General features: G+C 44.3%; 1 protein-coding gene across 3 annotated transcripts; it reads left to right on the plus strand.

The window, feature by feature from the left end:
• Positions 1-14: 14 nt before the first annotated feature.
• Positions 15-16,813, plus strand: LOC311357071 (secretory carrier-associated membrane protein 5; the record flags this gene model as incomplete). 3 transcript variants are annotated; one of them, XM_084476947.1, is made up of 8 exons in its annotated part: positions 15-233; positions 9,908-10,070; positions 13,664-13,732; positions 13,956-14,075; positions 14,934-15,090; positions 15,503-15,604; positions 16,051-16,168; positions 16,598-16,813. In XM_084476947.1, the coding sequence occupies exons 3-8, from the start codon at positions 13,726-13,728 to the stop codon at positions 16,811-16,813; spliced, it is 720 nt and encodes a 239-aa protein (XP_084333073.1). In that variant the 5' UTR covers positions 15-233; positions 9,908-10,070; positions 13,664-13,725. The 3 variants fall into 3 exon arrangements, with proteins under 3 accessions (XP_084333073.1, XP_084333074.1, XP_084333075.1); XM_084476948.1 differs by lacking the exon at positions 15-233 and adding an exon at positions 6,505-6,524; XM_084476949.1 differs by lacking the exons at positions 15-233; positions 9,908-10,070 and having other exon boundaries at positions 13,640-13,732.

Consider the following 16,813-nt stretch of genomic DNA (forward strand, 5'->3'; position numbering starts at 1 on the left):
AACGTTATTCGAGAGCATAGTGTGTATTATGTTATTATCTAGTCGCTTGTTTCGGTTATATTTGGGTCATCCTGCTAGTTGGGTATTTGTCGGGTTGTTTACCCGTTGGGGTTATTCAATGTTCTAGTACATGGTCGCCAGATTGTCTCCAATGCCAGCGTACTCTTCCTGCATACCGCCGCGGACGGTAGACGCACCTGCCAAGGAAGCGCTTCTGCGGTACCAATGACAACGTAAGTTTACATATCGACGTCTGCTGATCTGTAATCTGCTAGATTTAAATCCATCATGTGAGATTCGAAGTGAGGGAAAATACAACATGTTGGTTATTTGGTCAGTGAAGAGAGGGGCCCAACCTGTAGATGATCAAGATCCCACAATTGTCAATATTGGCGTTGCGCAGACAGAATTGTGTGTTGAATGTTTGTTTGCATGCTCGCCATTTGTAAAGGGTGGATATTCATTTAGCAATATAACCTCATTCAGTTAACTATCCTCCAGTTTTGATATATTTTGGACAGTAGTCTAAAATAAAATAAAAAATTACTTTTGGATACATGCTAATGTGGGGCTATGGTGTTTGTCGATGTTGAAGTTATATTTGACAATATCTGAATCTCATTTGTGAATCAAAAGGTTTGGATAGGCCAGCCTATGTTGTTTCCTTTTTTAGGAAAACTATAATTATTATAGGTATGGCTAGACAATTATAGGCTATTATAAAAAATATATAAGCATATGCAGGATTTGCTAGAATGGGGTTATGTTTTCGTTGTTTTGCCTATACTTTGGCTGTTATAGTGCTTCCAAATGGGATCACTTTTCTTATACCAAATGTCATTACTCAAGGATATAATCGCATCCATAATCCTCCATAAATGTATAGGCCCACAGACCACTCTGGATAAGCAAACTGTAATAACCTCATGACAGGCATGAATGATTCATATTGAGGTGTTTTTTTTATTTTGTAGAAAAAGTGTTAGATATAGCTCTGACTCATGACAGCCCAACATTTAGGTGCTGCGTATGCAGTCACTGTCACACAGACATCTTTCCAATAATAATCAATTCTAACAGTGGGGGTGGACCGGACCACAGCTTTCAGAACCAGTGCTCATGGACCTATTGGCAGCCACACCTCCCTCGTCTATAAAAAGGAACTTAGTTCCCCCGTGAATTTGACACAAACAAACCCAAACAGCTAGCATGTTAACACATGCTAAAAATACCATTATGTTCCAACCCTTACTTCCCCTGATATTGTTTGTTGATTCTCAGCCGTGTTTTGATTGGGCTGAATAGGGACCAATTATCTAGTCTTAGCTGAATATGTAAGAGCTGTTCTCGAACAGCTATTTCTATTTCAGTTATTTCTGAATCCATGTCAACATTGGCTCAAATTATGTCTAGATAAAAACCATGGCAAGTTTGTTTACATGTTGGCCTTGTGTTCCTTGTCTGATTCTAATGAAAAAAAACATGTTTTTTGAGAGTAAGACAGGATGTGTGTGTGTGTGTGTGTGTGTGTGTGTGTGTGTGTGTGTGTGTGTGTGAGTGCGTGAGTGCGTGAGTGCGTGAGTGCGTGCGTGCGTGCGTGCGTGTGTGTGTTATTTGCTGGGGTTTGTTGGGTGTCTGTGCATAGAGCGAGACAAAGAGATAATGGTTTGGTAATCATTGCTCTCTAGTTAAGAGTCCTGACTCATCCTATTTTCATTCCAATTAGGCCACTTATTTAACCTATTTTTAAACACCATGTTTTCCAGTTTGGCTGATAGTTTATTTATGTGATTTGATGTGAGTTATATTCTTTTTCTAAACCCTTTGGACACCAATTACACTGACTTCTAGAGGAAGGGCATTTTTGCTATTCAATCATTTGAGCTTTCTTGCTCTCTGGAACCTTTGTGATGGCTGTAGACCACAGTGAAATCTCTCCATCTTTTGATTCGACGAACAGGGGGATATTGTTGCAGCCAGCATGAACGTGTTGGACAATGCGAGGTGTTTGGATGGGGTGAGAGTGTTTGGCATGGCAAGTGTCGGTTGTGAAGCAGCTCATAGTTGGGGAACGTTTAGCCTAGTAACATGAGTAACATGAGAAACCTAACAGAGATCTGATGAGATTAATGGCGCCAGTGTCGTAGAGGTTGTAGACGTTGAAAACAGGCTGTTCCCAGGTCAGAGTTTTTCTTGGCTTTTTAAGCAAATAAAAGTGATGAAAAATAAGTGCTAAAAACATTATAGAAATCACTACAGAACAGCCTGTGAATTTATATTTTTTTGAAACAGAATATAACACTGTTAAGTTGTATCAATATTCTTTGTATCTGTGTTCTTTTTTATATTTTGACTTTCTTGCTGCAGATTTCTATAATCGTACATGCATCTCTTCATCATCATAAACAGGAAACATTGGTGAACTATAACCTCACATTTAACTTAAAATTACATTTCAATTTGGAAAACATTATACAGATGTAAACTTAAATTATTATTAATGAACTGTTATCTTAAGGGTAAAACCTTAAATGACATATCTGTAAAGCCGCAGGCATTTCAACGTTTTATGCAAAAATATGAAAAAATATATATATTTTTACAGTGTAAGCCAAGTTCAGAGGACATTTGGTTCATAATAGGGAGCCCAGAGTCATTAGCAGCCCTCCAGGGCAGCTGTCCCCGTGGTACTCTGTTACCTTGAATAGCTACCTTCTGAAGGCATTGAATTAGCTGTTACGCAACCCTGTCCCTTTCATTGGTGGCTATAGTGATTGTTACCAAGGATGCATCCCAAGACTGCATACCTCCTGGTTGGCAATCACATAACACCAGTGTTTGAGGCTCTTCCTCTAGCCTGCCAGCAGCGGCAAGTGGTGGAAGTGTTAAAATTGTTATTAGTATCATTAGTGTTGTTATTTAAGGTGCAGTGGTGGAATTAGGAGCTATTAATTGAGAGTTATTAGTTAGAAATGGAATATCGGTCTGCAAGCTATTAGTGAGTGAAATGCGCTGTGGGAATATCTGTTTGAAGTTGACTGAACCTGCCTCTGTGTGAGCCAATTTAGATTTGACACCGCTCCCATGTCATTTCTGACAAATCGGGCCTTCTCGTCTCTGCCTGTCAATCACAGGTATGTGAAATGCAGCACTTGCTCTCTTCTGCCCTTCTCTGCTCTCTCACTTTACAACTCTCGAATCGTACAGCCACTTTATTGTATTATGTAGCCTAATACATTGAGATTCAACCACTCTCATGATAATGACAGTGACAAGAGGACAAGATGTCACCCCCCCCCCCCCCCTCCCCACCCCGTATACAAAGATGACACATTTGAACGAATATTCTCAGGAGAAACGCGCAGATCCTCCTGGCTCCCTGGCAGCTCTAATCTAAACGAGGTGGCGGTGAACACATTGATATGCAAAGAGAAGGCGGCGAGGACCCAAACACTGGTCGATTATCCCCTGCTTCACTGGCGCACGCACGCTGAAGACCCGAACGGCCGCCAACACATAGATCCCTGTCCGCCCGGCTCACGCACGCCGCTGCTGTTACGTAAACCGACATAGCCGCTGATGGTGCAATACATCTTGTCTCTGGGTACAACATGGCGGGCTGACGGATGGCTCCAAGACGGATGGCGTATGAAAACGGGGAAGCACGTCGGAGACGCCTTCCCCTTCCCCTGACTGAAAGCCCATTTCGCACAGCTGCTCTGGAGGAATTATCGGTAGCAGGGCTGTCTGGGCGAGAGGTTTCACAGCATGGGACGGGACATTAACCACCAGAGAGGTATTTCCTGGGCAGCCCTGTGTGGCAGAGCCCAGATGGGAGGAAGTGGATACGGCACAGGGGGAAGTTAGCAGCAGATATAAACAATGCACACCAGAGCTGAACGGTATCATAGCACCCACGGTCATCACATCACAATATATGGATGACTCAAAACGTACCTGTCCAGAGTTCACCTCGACTCTGCATAGCCACCCCCTCCCACCCCTCCTACCTATTCTATGTTGTATGTCCTGGCACTTAATGTATGCACTTCTTGTATGTATGTTGTACTTAGTTATAGTACATAGTTGTGTAGCATGTTATCCTAGCTATCTTTGTTGTATAAGGGAAATGGGCTAAGCCTAACAATTGTTAGTGCTTTGCACTTGGTTCTATGAACACTGTACCAACAGCGATTGGATTAAAGGGCAAGCTTTGGTCTACTAAATGCCCTAAATGTAAATGTAAATGTAAATATGGATGTGTGAATACACGGATAACACGGATGGATACATCTGTACATGCCCTGGTTAACACCCGACCACTGAGGAGAATGAGATGGATGGGAGGGGTGCTGCGGGGCTGGAGAGCAGCGTTGCAGGGGCAGGGGGGGCTGCGATCCGGGCCAGAGGTCAGGGGGGTTTCAGAGCTTCCCTCTGAGTCAGCCGGCAGCCTCCAGCCCGAGGCGTCTTCCAGTCGGACACATAAAAGGAAGGAGCGGAGGTGGAGTAGAGGAGTCATGGAGCTGTGGTCAGCTGACTCACCGGGTAGGAACGGTTGAGGAGATAGACGCACGTGCTGCGTGTGTGTGTGTGTGTGTGTGTGTGTTGTATCCTTGTGCTCCTGACGGATGCACCAATTATTCAATTTCCTTTTTCCCGGTGTTGGAATGCCGGAGCAAGATTCCTGTTGTCTGAGTGTTGGCCGTGTCACCTGTCTTCACCACCTAGATCCTGTTTCATCCTCCCTGCCCCGAACCCGGGACTTTCCGTGATGTGTTGCGTGGCCCGAGGATGAGGAAGTGAGTGAGGTTTGTGGGTTTCTTCAGTGTTTGTGGTAAGCCCCGGATAGTGTTTGTTCTCGACATTGAGCTGGTTGAAAACGTTATTTTTAGGGAACTATAACCATTGTTAGCATTTTATGGGGCTATTCACAAGAGCTGTGGTGTAGAAGGAAGACGCGTGGTTCGTAGCACATGGTACGAAGCAAATGGACGGATTTGTTTTGATCGGGTGGAAGAGAAAGGTGTTTTACAAAGGCTTGTTGCTGGCAGCTAAATCAAGGTACTTGTAAGGTGTGTGTGTGTGTGTGTGTGTGTGTGTGTGTGTGTGTGTGTGTGTGTGTGTGTGTGTGTGTGTGTGTGTGTGTGTGTGTGTGTGTGTGTGTGTGTGTGTGTGTGTATATCTAATAATAAAAATATATTAAGGTAGGTCACTAGGTGTGGTGTGTGTATGTTTATTGTTATTATTATTATTATTATGATTAATAATAATAATTAATCATAATAATAACCTAGATATTAGGTGTGCAGTGTGTTTGTGTGTGTATGTGTGTGTCTGTGAGGAGTGTGCGTGTGTCTATGAGGAGGATGTGTGCGTCTCCCGCACCTTTTAATGTTAAACTTTCTACGGTTAAAACGCTCGCAAATCCACCAAGGAGACGCAGGCTGTGAGGACACATAGGTGTGCTTGTGCGCCCTCGGCGTGCGTGTGCACGGCCCATGTACACACGCGTGGTGAGGTGAATGGAAGTGAATGGACAGAGGAGGAGGATGTAGAGCGCCGAGGAGGCTGGCTGACTCACGACGAGTCACCATAATCAACCCAGACAAGCGACTCCCTTTTACTGTAAAGAAGTGACAGTGGGTTGGGGCATGTGTGTGCCAGTGTGTGTGTGTGTGTGTGTGTGTGTGTGTCAGTGTGTGTCTGTGTGTGTGTATATATATATTTGTGCACACGTGCATGTGTGTGTATCAGGGGTGTAACGAAACACAAAAGTCACGATTTGGTACGTACCTTGGTTTTTAAGTCACGGTTCGGTATGTTTTTCGGTACAGCAGTTTTTATTATTTAGATTTAGATTTATTTAATTATTATTACATTTTTAGATTTATTAAATTGTATCAAACAAATGCCTTACACAAATGGAAAGACATCAAATACAATTGAAGATAAAAACACAATAAAGTCCAGGACTTATTTCCATTGTGGTCCTCAACACAAAACATCAGGACAAGACAAGACACTCACAGAGTGTGTGATAATTAATAAAAACTTTCGGTACGCACTGAAATGAAACGTGCATCGAACGGTTAGACCCGTGCAGAAAAAAATTGGTACGAATGAATGCATCGTTACACCCCTATTGTGTATATATGTGTGTACATCTATGTGTGTATGTGTGTGTGTGTGTGTGTGTGTGTGTGTGTGTGTGAGTGGGTGTTTGTGTGCACTTGCATTTGTGTGTATTGATTGAGTGATGAGTATGTGTGCACGTGTGTGTGTGTGCGTGGAGGAGGGTGTCTGTGTGCGAGGGGCAGTGCTCTTGCCGGAACCTTTATCTCATAACTCTCGTGGGTGTCAGTGGGCTGGTCCTCACAGAGGAGGGGAGAGGGGGAGAGAGCAGCACGCAGGAGCACCGGGAGGGGATGGGGGGGGCCTGTGGATGGAAGACCGTCTCCCACCAGCCGCCAGCCGCCAGGAGGACATCTCACGGGTCAAAGGAGAGGACATCCAGAGGTCTAGAAGTAAGGTCCAGCCTGTGTGCATGTGTGCATGCTGCCTTGTGTGTGTGATTGTCTGTATCCGTGTTTTATGTTTTATGTGTCAACCTGTGTCAATGACTATTTGTGCTGGTCTACATTAAGGGAATATATTGTTTTGTTGGTGTGTGTGTGTGTGTGTGTGTGTGTGTGTGTGTGTGCGTGTGTGTATGTGTGTTTTGTGTATTTAGCCATTTTTATATTTGCGTATTATTAAAGTGTAAATGTTATGCTCCTATTTCACGACTCAACCCCAGAAAATTGGGTTGCTTTCAGGCAATTCTGGTCCCCTTGACATTTGTACCCAGAATCGATGTACATTGATTGGTCTTTCGGCACGCTTGCGGTAGAGTGACGAGTGACTAATGGGTTTATGGACTGCCGCTGATGTGTAAACATGTCGGACAACACTTGTGGCTCGGGAGAGCCCCACCCCCCCGATCCCTTGATATTCAGCTCACTACACGTGATTCCAGAGTGCTTCAGGTTTCACAAACATCTGTCACCATGACCAGTAGCCACCTACTCCCCCCCCCCCCCCCCCCCCCCCCCCCTACTTCCCTCTCCCTACACCCCCCCCCCCCCCCCCCCCCCTACTAAAAACAGTCCAAACCCTATGTCAACAAGCTCCCATTGAGGCCAGCCCTGTGGAACAGGATGTGGTTTACAGCCTCCCCTCAACGTGGGGCAGTAGAATTCCTCAGCAGGAAATCCACTGAGCCGAGACTCTTGTCCGACTCCAGTTCAGGTTTGTGTGTCACCGGACGATGTCATCACTGGTGACGCACAGACGCACACACACACACGCATACACACACCCCCGAGATGTTTACCTTGTTCTCTCCCATCTGGGCCCGTGGGTGGTGTTTGCCTGCGTTTGCCCTCTAGTCGCACGCAGCGCCCCCTGCCTTCCCATTGGCCCGTGGTTTCATCGCAGGTATGACGGTGTGTGTTGACGCCAGAGAAAGTGCGTAAAAGCAGGGAGTTGTTATGGTTCTCCACACCCTCACAGAAGCTAGTTTGTGGCACGCTATTGACGCTTCAAGACACACTACGCTACAATATAGATACAAAAGTAAAACATACACATATATACAGAGTGCAAACTTCTACACATCACACACATGTAAACAATGGGTACAACAATGGGTGCCTGTCACATGGCGTCACAGGCAAGCCAGTTAAATTCTAACCCCACGTGGGGGTTACCACACGCAGAGCATGATGTCGTTGACACAGGGTGTCATATTTTCGGCATGACCACGCGTGTATTTCTGTAACATATGTTCTGTGACAAGATATTACGTTTCGTCCCAGCGTTGGGGGTATGTGAGATTTATGACCCTGTGAGCTGTGCCCCCCCCCTCCCCCCCCTCCTCTCTTTGCTCTGCATGGAAATTAACCAGTTTCACTTTCCCTTTGACTCCCCCTCCTCCTCTCCCCTGTTCACACTCACACTTGATTCGAGCGTTTGATGGAGGTCTACACCTCCTCTCTGTTCACCCCATGTTGGATTATGTATTCGGTAACACCTTACTTGTGCGTTGGGATCCATTATCGTATGTAATTAATCATTTTGAGGATGGTTTGTGATGCTTTCTTGGGTAAAAGCAAGCAGCCCTGGGTCTCACGGTGAACGATGGGCCGTAATGACAGCCTGGGATTATCTCCGGGCGGCGGGGGTTGTTGCCATGGCGTTGACAGCACCTCTCAGGTGGAGGAGGTGGAGGGGCTTCTGACAGGAGTTGAAGGCTACATCGCTCTAGTCTACACACACACACACCTCTCCACCCACAGCCTTCATAACACAAAACCAGGACTTCTCTTTTTGCGTTATAATGATCTATTCTACCTCTAATACCCAATTCCTTATGATATATACTAATCATCATAGTCATAATCCACTTTTCCCCAATGTGACCCATGACTTTAATTGTACAGCGTCGAATGATCCTGTTAATTGGGGTCATAAACACTGTATCTGCCATTTATATGTGGAAGAAATGGCATCATAAAAACGAGACGCCAATACTAGACCCGGTGCATCCAAGTGATAAATGTCAATGCTAAATGCCATTCTCCACACAAAAGTTCCCCAGAATGTGTGTCTCTGTGTCTCACTGTGCATATGTAAACCGGATGGGCGCTATTTAAAATGCCTCTTGATGTGAGATTAAAAAAAGAAAAATTCCCATTAGGAGATTTAACAGATTCTATACACATCCAACCTCTCTCCCACCCCCCAGCCCCCACCACCCGCCCCTTTCTCCTTCTCAAGGTCCCAGTCTGTCCTCTGTCTCTGTTGTGGAAACATGCTCTCACACACACACACACACACACACACACATGTGTGCATGTACATGCATATTCATGGCGCTATCAGGCCCCCCATTAAGATGAATCGTTCTAGTTGGCCCATGTATGAACTCGCCGGGGCCTCAGCGACGGAGCATTAACTTCACACGTGGATCGAGACATGCACACACAAGGAACGTTACCTTCAGGATGAGCGATGGCTAAAGGTGCGCCCAGGATTCATAATCCTCCGACGCTGGGGATGGACATAAATCGGCCCCTCTCCACAGAGTCTCCTCTGGTGCTGCTGCTAAAGCTAGGGCCCGTAGGGGCCCTCGTGTTGACTGACTCCCGTACCTCTCAGGGCCAATGAGGTATGGGCCCCCCTCCACAGCCGAAGGACACAGACACAGGGAGAGCAGGGAAGAGGGATTCACAGAGCTCGTAACCATTGGTTTGATGTCTCCAGGAACTGTTGTGTTTGTTAGCTATAAGAAGGTAACTAGATCTCAAGAACACAAAGAGAAATTGCTTTCTTTTTGTGTGGTTGTATGAATTTGATCAGAGTTGTTTTTTTCTATTGTCTGTATCCGTGGGTCCTCGGTTGACTTGTTGTTTTGTGTGGTGCAGATGCCCAGAAGACTGCATCAGAATCAGTGTTTTCCTTGAATGGGCAGTAGTACATTTGTGTTGAATTAGATCCCATCTACTCATTGTGCGTGCTGTCAGTGAGCTGAGGTTTTGCTCGTTAAACAGGTGCCAGTGTATTGGAGATGTCTTTTGATAAACCCTTTCTCCAAAACAAATACCATCTGAAACCAAATAGTGGTGCTTTTATTAATAAAGGAAACGCAACCTATTCTTCATCTTACAATGTCTTTCTCTGCTCTGATTCTCTTTTATTATTCCTTCATCACAACGTCACGTCATTTTGCCCGACAGTGTTATTCTGTTGATGATGACGACAATGGGTTGTTATTATGATTTGGTTATTACTGTCTTTGAAGCAAGCTGAGCAGTGATGCTCCATATGTAGCAAGGGCGAAAAACAGGCCCCTGCTGTCTATTTCCAGAAGGAGCCATCGAGGGGTGAGCCATGCGATGATATCAGCGAAGACCATGTGTACACTTTAACCCCCCTGCACTACGACCTCCCTGGGACCTTTGCACCACCGTACGGCAACAGGAGCCTCGCAAGACCCCTTGACCTCCACAAATATTGGGACATGAGCACAGGTATATCATTTTCGTCATGTATTTCTACAGCAGGCGCAGTACGCAGTTGTAGCAACAAAGCCCTCTCTGCGTCCAGAACCTGATTTCCTCTGGTGGTTTAGGTGTTGCTCATTACAGTCTAGCACCATATGAAATCAGTGTTCTTGGCTGCTGGACTATCAGCGGGTAGAGTACATGCATGCAAATAAGTAAAGGCTATACATCTACGTGTAACAAGATGAATGCAGCCCAAAGAGAAGCACATCTGAATGATTTGCTATGCTGTTGCTTCTGTGCTTAGTCTGTGTTTGTTGCAATGGGTAGCAGTTCAAGGAGCAGTAAGCTGGCAGCAGTAGGCAGGATTTGGAGGACATTCCACTAACAGACAAGAATTTGAAGAGACAGCCAAAGGAAATAGAGAATTTCCTGATTGGTAGCTACAAACCCAGCCCTGATTGTAGAATTGTGTGCCAGAACATTAGATTTACAGATAGCTGCTGGGACCGGCTACTCCTTTAAGGAGCGCACCACCCCTTCAGCCAGAACACTTAACCTCACTATTTGAGTAGCAAATGATGTACTAAAAACACTGTCTTTGTGTTCCTCTTTTCTTCACATTTTGGAGACACATCCTTTCTATTTCCTTTGCTTCCTCTCTAACCATTAATTCAATTGAAACATGATATAAATATATATAATAATATGTATTGTATATTATTTACTTTTTGTAATTACCATATCACTTCAATGTAATTAAACTGCAAATTAAATAAACCTGTCAAATAAAGCTTTGATAAGTATGACCATGTCTTTGTGGTGTGCATGTGTGTGCTTGTGTGCGCGCCTGCGTAACTGAAAGGCTGCCATGACAGTAGAAAGGGCCACTATGCTTGTAGCATGATGTCAGCCACCATCCATCAGGTGAGTAAGTGACAGAAGTCCTGATTAAAGTGTAACATGGCCCTGGCTGGGAGGAGGGTCTCTGCTGAAGGCCAGGGAGATGAGCTCCAAGGACACCTCAACCCCCAGATGACGGATCTCAATGTCAAGAAGAACGGTCAATCAATAAATGTGGATGGATAGATTTAGGATAGTCTCACAATTCACACTATTGTTTTCGTTTTTGAAGAAATTAAAAATATTCAGGGTTCCAAGATTGGATCTAGCACCACCTGCTGGGCATAAATAGAAATTATCAGCGGAAATGATCATATTACATATACCTTATTTACTTACATTATGTATTATCAGTATGTAGGCCGAAGTATGATTTTGTTCATTGTTTTCATGAGAAATACGTAAAATAGATATTGTTGGATGTGGGTATTTTTCAACATTACAGTTTGGGATGTAATCGAGAGAGAATATAGAATGGAGAGATTTCAAGATTCAATTTCAGTTCAATTTTTCAATAAAATCACGAGGAAAAAAAAGTGAAGGACTATTATAATTGTAATATTATCCGTTATTGAAATAATGAATATAAAGTAAAGTAGAGTATTCTCCAGGCCTCCAGGTAGGCTGTCTAGCACGCCCCCTTGTGGAGAAGAACGAAGCAACAATAACCTAGACCGTGGTCTGTCTCTTGAAAAAAAATACATCAAATACCAAAATAATATAGAAAAAACGCACTTTGAAGATATACATTTGTACAGTGGCTTCTGTAAATAAATCTCAAAAATTGTAGCAATATGCGTGACAATGACGATGCTTGTAATTATTTTGGTAGTAGTAATTTAGTTTTTATTTACCCTCAACCCCCACCAATAGGAACCCTAGTATCAAATCATATAACCAAAAACCAAACCCTAATAAGATCCCTAACCCATATCAAACTCTAAAACCTGACCCAAATAGGAAACCCTAACCCTACAACCAAACCCTGAGTTTACCCTAACTCTAAACCTAGAACCAAACCCTAAAAACCAACATTAAAACCTGACCCTGAAACCAAACCCTAATCCTACCCTAACCCTTAAACATACCCCTTAAATCTAACCCCAAACCAAACCCTAAAACCTACCCCTACAAACTAAACCCTAATCCTACCCTAACCCTAAAACAACCCCCATAAACCTAACCCTAAAACCAAACCCTATAACCTAACTAATACCAAACCCTAATCCTCCCCAACTCTAAAACAACCCCCTTAAATCAAACCCTGAAACCTAACCCTACAAACTAAACCCTAACCCTAATACCAAACACAAATCCTACCCTAACCCTGCAACAAAACCCTTAAACCAAACCCTAACCCCTGACCCTCAAACAAAACCCTGAAATCTAACCCTTCAAACCAAGCCCTAACCCTAAACACAAAACCTTTACTCAAACAATCAACCAGCACCATAGAACCAGTGCCATAGAACCAGTACCATAGTGTGGGTCTATTGGGCTCAGATGAAGGCCGAAGCTTCAGCACCGTGGAGAGCATCGTAGAGGCAGGGGAGGCAGGAGAGGGTGGAGTCTGCAGCTCCAACATCCTGATCTTCTGGGAGGAGGGCGCGTACGGAGGGAGAGAACGTCACGTGACCGTCCTACTCATCCATTCCGCCAAGGAACAGATTGAGTGGATGCGAGATCCGAGAACATTTACACGAATGCATTTCCTGCAAAATATCGCATCGATTTCAAGTCCAACCCGCAGAAACATTGTTGCACCAAACCGCGGGATCATTTAGGGTAAGATACATTTTCTGAAAATGTTGCAATTATACGGCCTACTTGATTCCTAGGGCGCGAACGAATGGTTGTGGCAATTCTACATTATTATTATTCGCTATCCATTCATCAAGAATGATCGATTCGCCGAGTCAACAGAATACGAGTGCTCGATTTGTTAAGCGTTCAAAATATAGCCGGTATAAAGGTCTACACATTCCCGGTCGCAGGCTGCTCCTCTTGAAGGACGCTGCTCCATTGACACCAATCTGCACGATGCCCTGTATCCCATTGCAGCATCACGACAGCAGCCCTTTTGGAAAAATGCATTTTAAACCGGCTCGTTCGTCTATGAAACGATCCCTTCATCAACCGTCTTCTCAAAGATATAGTTCTTCGTGTGGTGGCAGAGCCCTCCTCCGATCAGTGAACATTACAATGTCCTTGGTGGCCTGTGGTTGTAGTAGGCTATAGGCTACATACTCCATCACTCGACTCGATTTGGGAGATTATTCGATTGAAAACAAAGCTCTTATTTTAGCTTAGGCCTGTAGGTTTAACACAACAGCGGTAGGCCTACACTAATTCAAATGGGCATAATGATAGCCCCCTGGTTATTTAAACAGCTCATACAGCTGTTCGTGCTGGCGAGAAGGCCATAGGGATGCATTGCATGAGGCAGCTCTTGTGCATGGTCAAATATAATGTCTATGTCATGGATACTATTTTTAGTGTTTTCTAATCATTTTCTCAAAACGTACTGCATCAAAGGGATTTCACAGATGTATTGCATTGCGTTTAGTTATTGCTGGGAAAAAAAAGGAATGTCGACCAAATGAACACATATGCATATATGTGTGCTAAAGGCCTGTGTAATGGTATATGTGTCCTGTTTACTACTGGATCATGTGGTAAGGTATGGCGGTAATAACCAATTGTGTCATTCTCTGCAGTTTCATCCCACAGACTACCTTAAGACAGAAGTGGCCTTTATCACGAGTAGAAGACAGGCATAATGGCAGGTAAGCACGACTGAAATAATACTAGGAACAACATTGATGCTTTCCATTAAACCGGATGTATGGACGTGGAATAGTACTGTTTTAAATACCCACAAACTTGAAACTCATGTTAAGAATGTTAACCAAAATAAAGTCACACGTGTAAGTGTTAAATTCATGCGGTGTTAAACTGACTCCTGAACTCCACACCTGTTCCACATTCCCACGTGTTTGTCTTCCCCAGAAAACAACTTCCCACCCCTGCCGCGCTTCATCCCTCTGAAGCCATGCTTTTACCAGGACTTCAACGAGATCCCAGACCAGCACCGCACCATGTGCAAGAGGCTCTACTACCTATGGATCTGTGAGTTCATCCAAGACAACTCCATGGGGTCTGCCGTGCCTGTTGTTGGCGTTTTGTATTTAATGAGCCAGTATGGATGATCTAGGTTTATCTCAGCGTGAGGACTGCTGCTATCGTCCTGCCCAGTGTCTGCTAACACTCCCTTGCTGTTGTTTCTGTTATGCAAAGCATTTTTTCTTGTTTTGCCCAAAATATTATGAAGCTCAAAGAATAGAGACATTCTGGTATAGCCTGCTTACCATGTTTCAGCAAAGACAGCAACATAAGATGAAATAAGATATACCTCATTTATTGACATTGATTCCCCTTTTTATTATTATGTATTTCAATAAAGGGTGTGTATTTATTTATTACAGTAGATGGTACAAGAAATGTTAAGCATTTGAAATATTTGAACATGTTTCAACATGAACATGTATTTAAGGCCAACATTGTGTAACCTGTAAGCCTCTCTTCTTCCTTATGATTTCCCTGGATTAGTAGCAGATCAAACTATCATGGATTACATATGTGTAGAACACTCACATAATGCATTCAATATCTGTTTCATCATCGCATAGGTTCAACGATTCTATTCTTGAACGTAAGTTGAACGTTTGACCGTAGAATTAACCTCAGCGTTTGTATGCCTACTGTAGAGTACCTCTTGTTGGGTGTACAAAAGTTAGCAATGTAGCACTAGCATAAATACACCTAACTTAGTCCTATAGTTATATTCTAGTAGTAAATGTAGTAGTAGATCAGATTGTGGCAGACTTACAACCCTAAACCCTGCTGTAGTTCTAGCTACAGATAACATATATGAATGTGATCAGGCTCACTTAACAGACCCTGTCTTCCGGTTTTCGTCCTCCCTAGTGAACAGTGCCACACTGGCCGTGAATCTCATTGGCTGCTTGGCGTGGATGTGCGGTGGAGGCGGAGCCGCCAACTTCGGCATGGCCATCCTGTGGCTCATCCTGTTCACTCCCTGCTCCTATGTGTGCTGGTTCAGGCCTATCTACAAGGCCTTCAAGTAAGTCTTCTCTATAGGACTAAGACTCTGCGTAGTAGTCGGTAGTATTAGTCCATTCGGTTTTACGGTTTAAATTAGCATCCGTAGCAAAGGAATATGTTATTCATAGCAGCAGTCTGTTATTGAGAAATAACATACCGAAATTGACCAATAAGAATAGAGTATTCCACCAAGCTATGCAGAAATGACTAATAAAGTTGCAGATATGATGTCATTTCTGGGTCTACGCAAACTTTACAAACAAATCTATTACAAACAAATATAGAATTTCTTAATGTTGCTGACTCATTTCCAGCTAAATATGGAAAATAATATTCTAAAAACAATATGTTCATGTTCTTCACGATTCTTAAAATATGTCTCTTACAACCCTTTATGACATTGTTGTATGTCTGCTCACCTCACATCGCAGGACGGATAGCTCCTTCAACTTCATGGCCTTCTTCTTCGTGTTCATGGCCCAGGTGGTGATCAGCATCATCCAGACAGTGGGCATTCCAGGCTGGGGGGTTTGGTAAGCACTCAGACCAGATGCTGGTCTCTTAGTTTCACTGGTGTTACCACCAGGCTCAGTGAGAGAACACTCATGATTAAGGGATAATGTAATTATGTAAGAATAAAACATATCAGCTGTGGTACCAGTGGTGAGTCTAGTGGTGGAGGGATGAGTGGAACTTGTGCTGTGTGGATGTTGTAGGGTACAAGGAAAACATAGAAGGAAACATAAGACTACGTCCAAAAGGTGACGTTGTTATTGCCCTTCAAGATCAATATATATGTGTTGGTGTGTGTGTGTGTGTGTGTGTGTGCCTGAAATGTGTATAAATAATAAATAAAACCCATTCAAACCAGTGGAAATAAGGTTTATACAAGTAGCGTTGAATGTCGCACTTTCATTATGTTGGATAATGTGCAGTCGGGATTCTCACGCCTCCCTCCTCTTCCTGTTCTGTTCCCCAGCGGTTGGCTGGCTACCATCACCTTCTTCAGCACCAACGTGGGCTCAGCTGTGGTCATGCTGATTCCCACCGTAATGTTCACTGCAGTGGCCGTGCTGTCTTTCATAGCTCTCACCAGGGTAGGGCACCGCTGAATACCTCTTAACAAGATCTCTGTAGGCCATGGCTGAAATGTACCGTCATACATCGGCGCAGTCATACAAACCTCAGATCGGGTTTCGTCGATTGTGTGGCAAAGGCTCACGCCTACTCAATTGTGAACTCCGTTTTTCTTTTCAAAACAAACAAAACACGCTTCCTTTATTCCTACCCGGAGCAGGGTTTAGTGTGGCTTTGCTAGAAAGCTCTATTCAACCCATTCAAACAGTAGGACCACAGTGGTTCCAACGCCTGTACTTGTACACATGCATACATCATTTAATAATTCACCACTAGACCATTTACAGACGCTTAAAAAACTAAGTGCGTCCCTCCCCTTTTGGATTGGTCATCGATGAGCAGATACGTGTACAGCGTCTCACTCCTGCACTCTCCATGCCTTCACACAGGTCCACAACTTGTACCGCGGAAGTGGCGGCAGCATGGGCAAGGCCCAGGAGGAGTGGACCACGGGGGCCTGGAAGAACCCCCACGTCCAGGAGGCGGCCCAGCATGCAGCCATGGGGGCGGCCCAGGGCGCCATGCAGCAGAACATGCAGCAGCAGAACGTGCAGCAGAACCAGTACTCTGCCGCCCCCACCTACAACTACGATGAGCCCATGTAG

The sequence above is a fragment of the Micromesistius poutassou genome (assembly GCF_964030765.1).
Source record: "Micromesistius poutassou genome assembly, chromosome: 13".
Taxonomy (NCBI): Eukaryota; Metazoa; Chordata; class Actinopteri; order Gadiformes; family Gadidae; genus Micromesistius; species Micromesistius poutassou.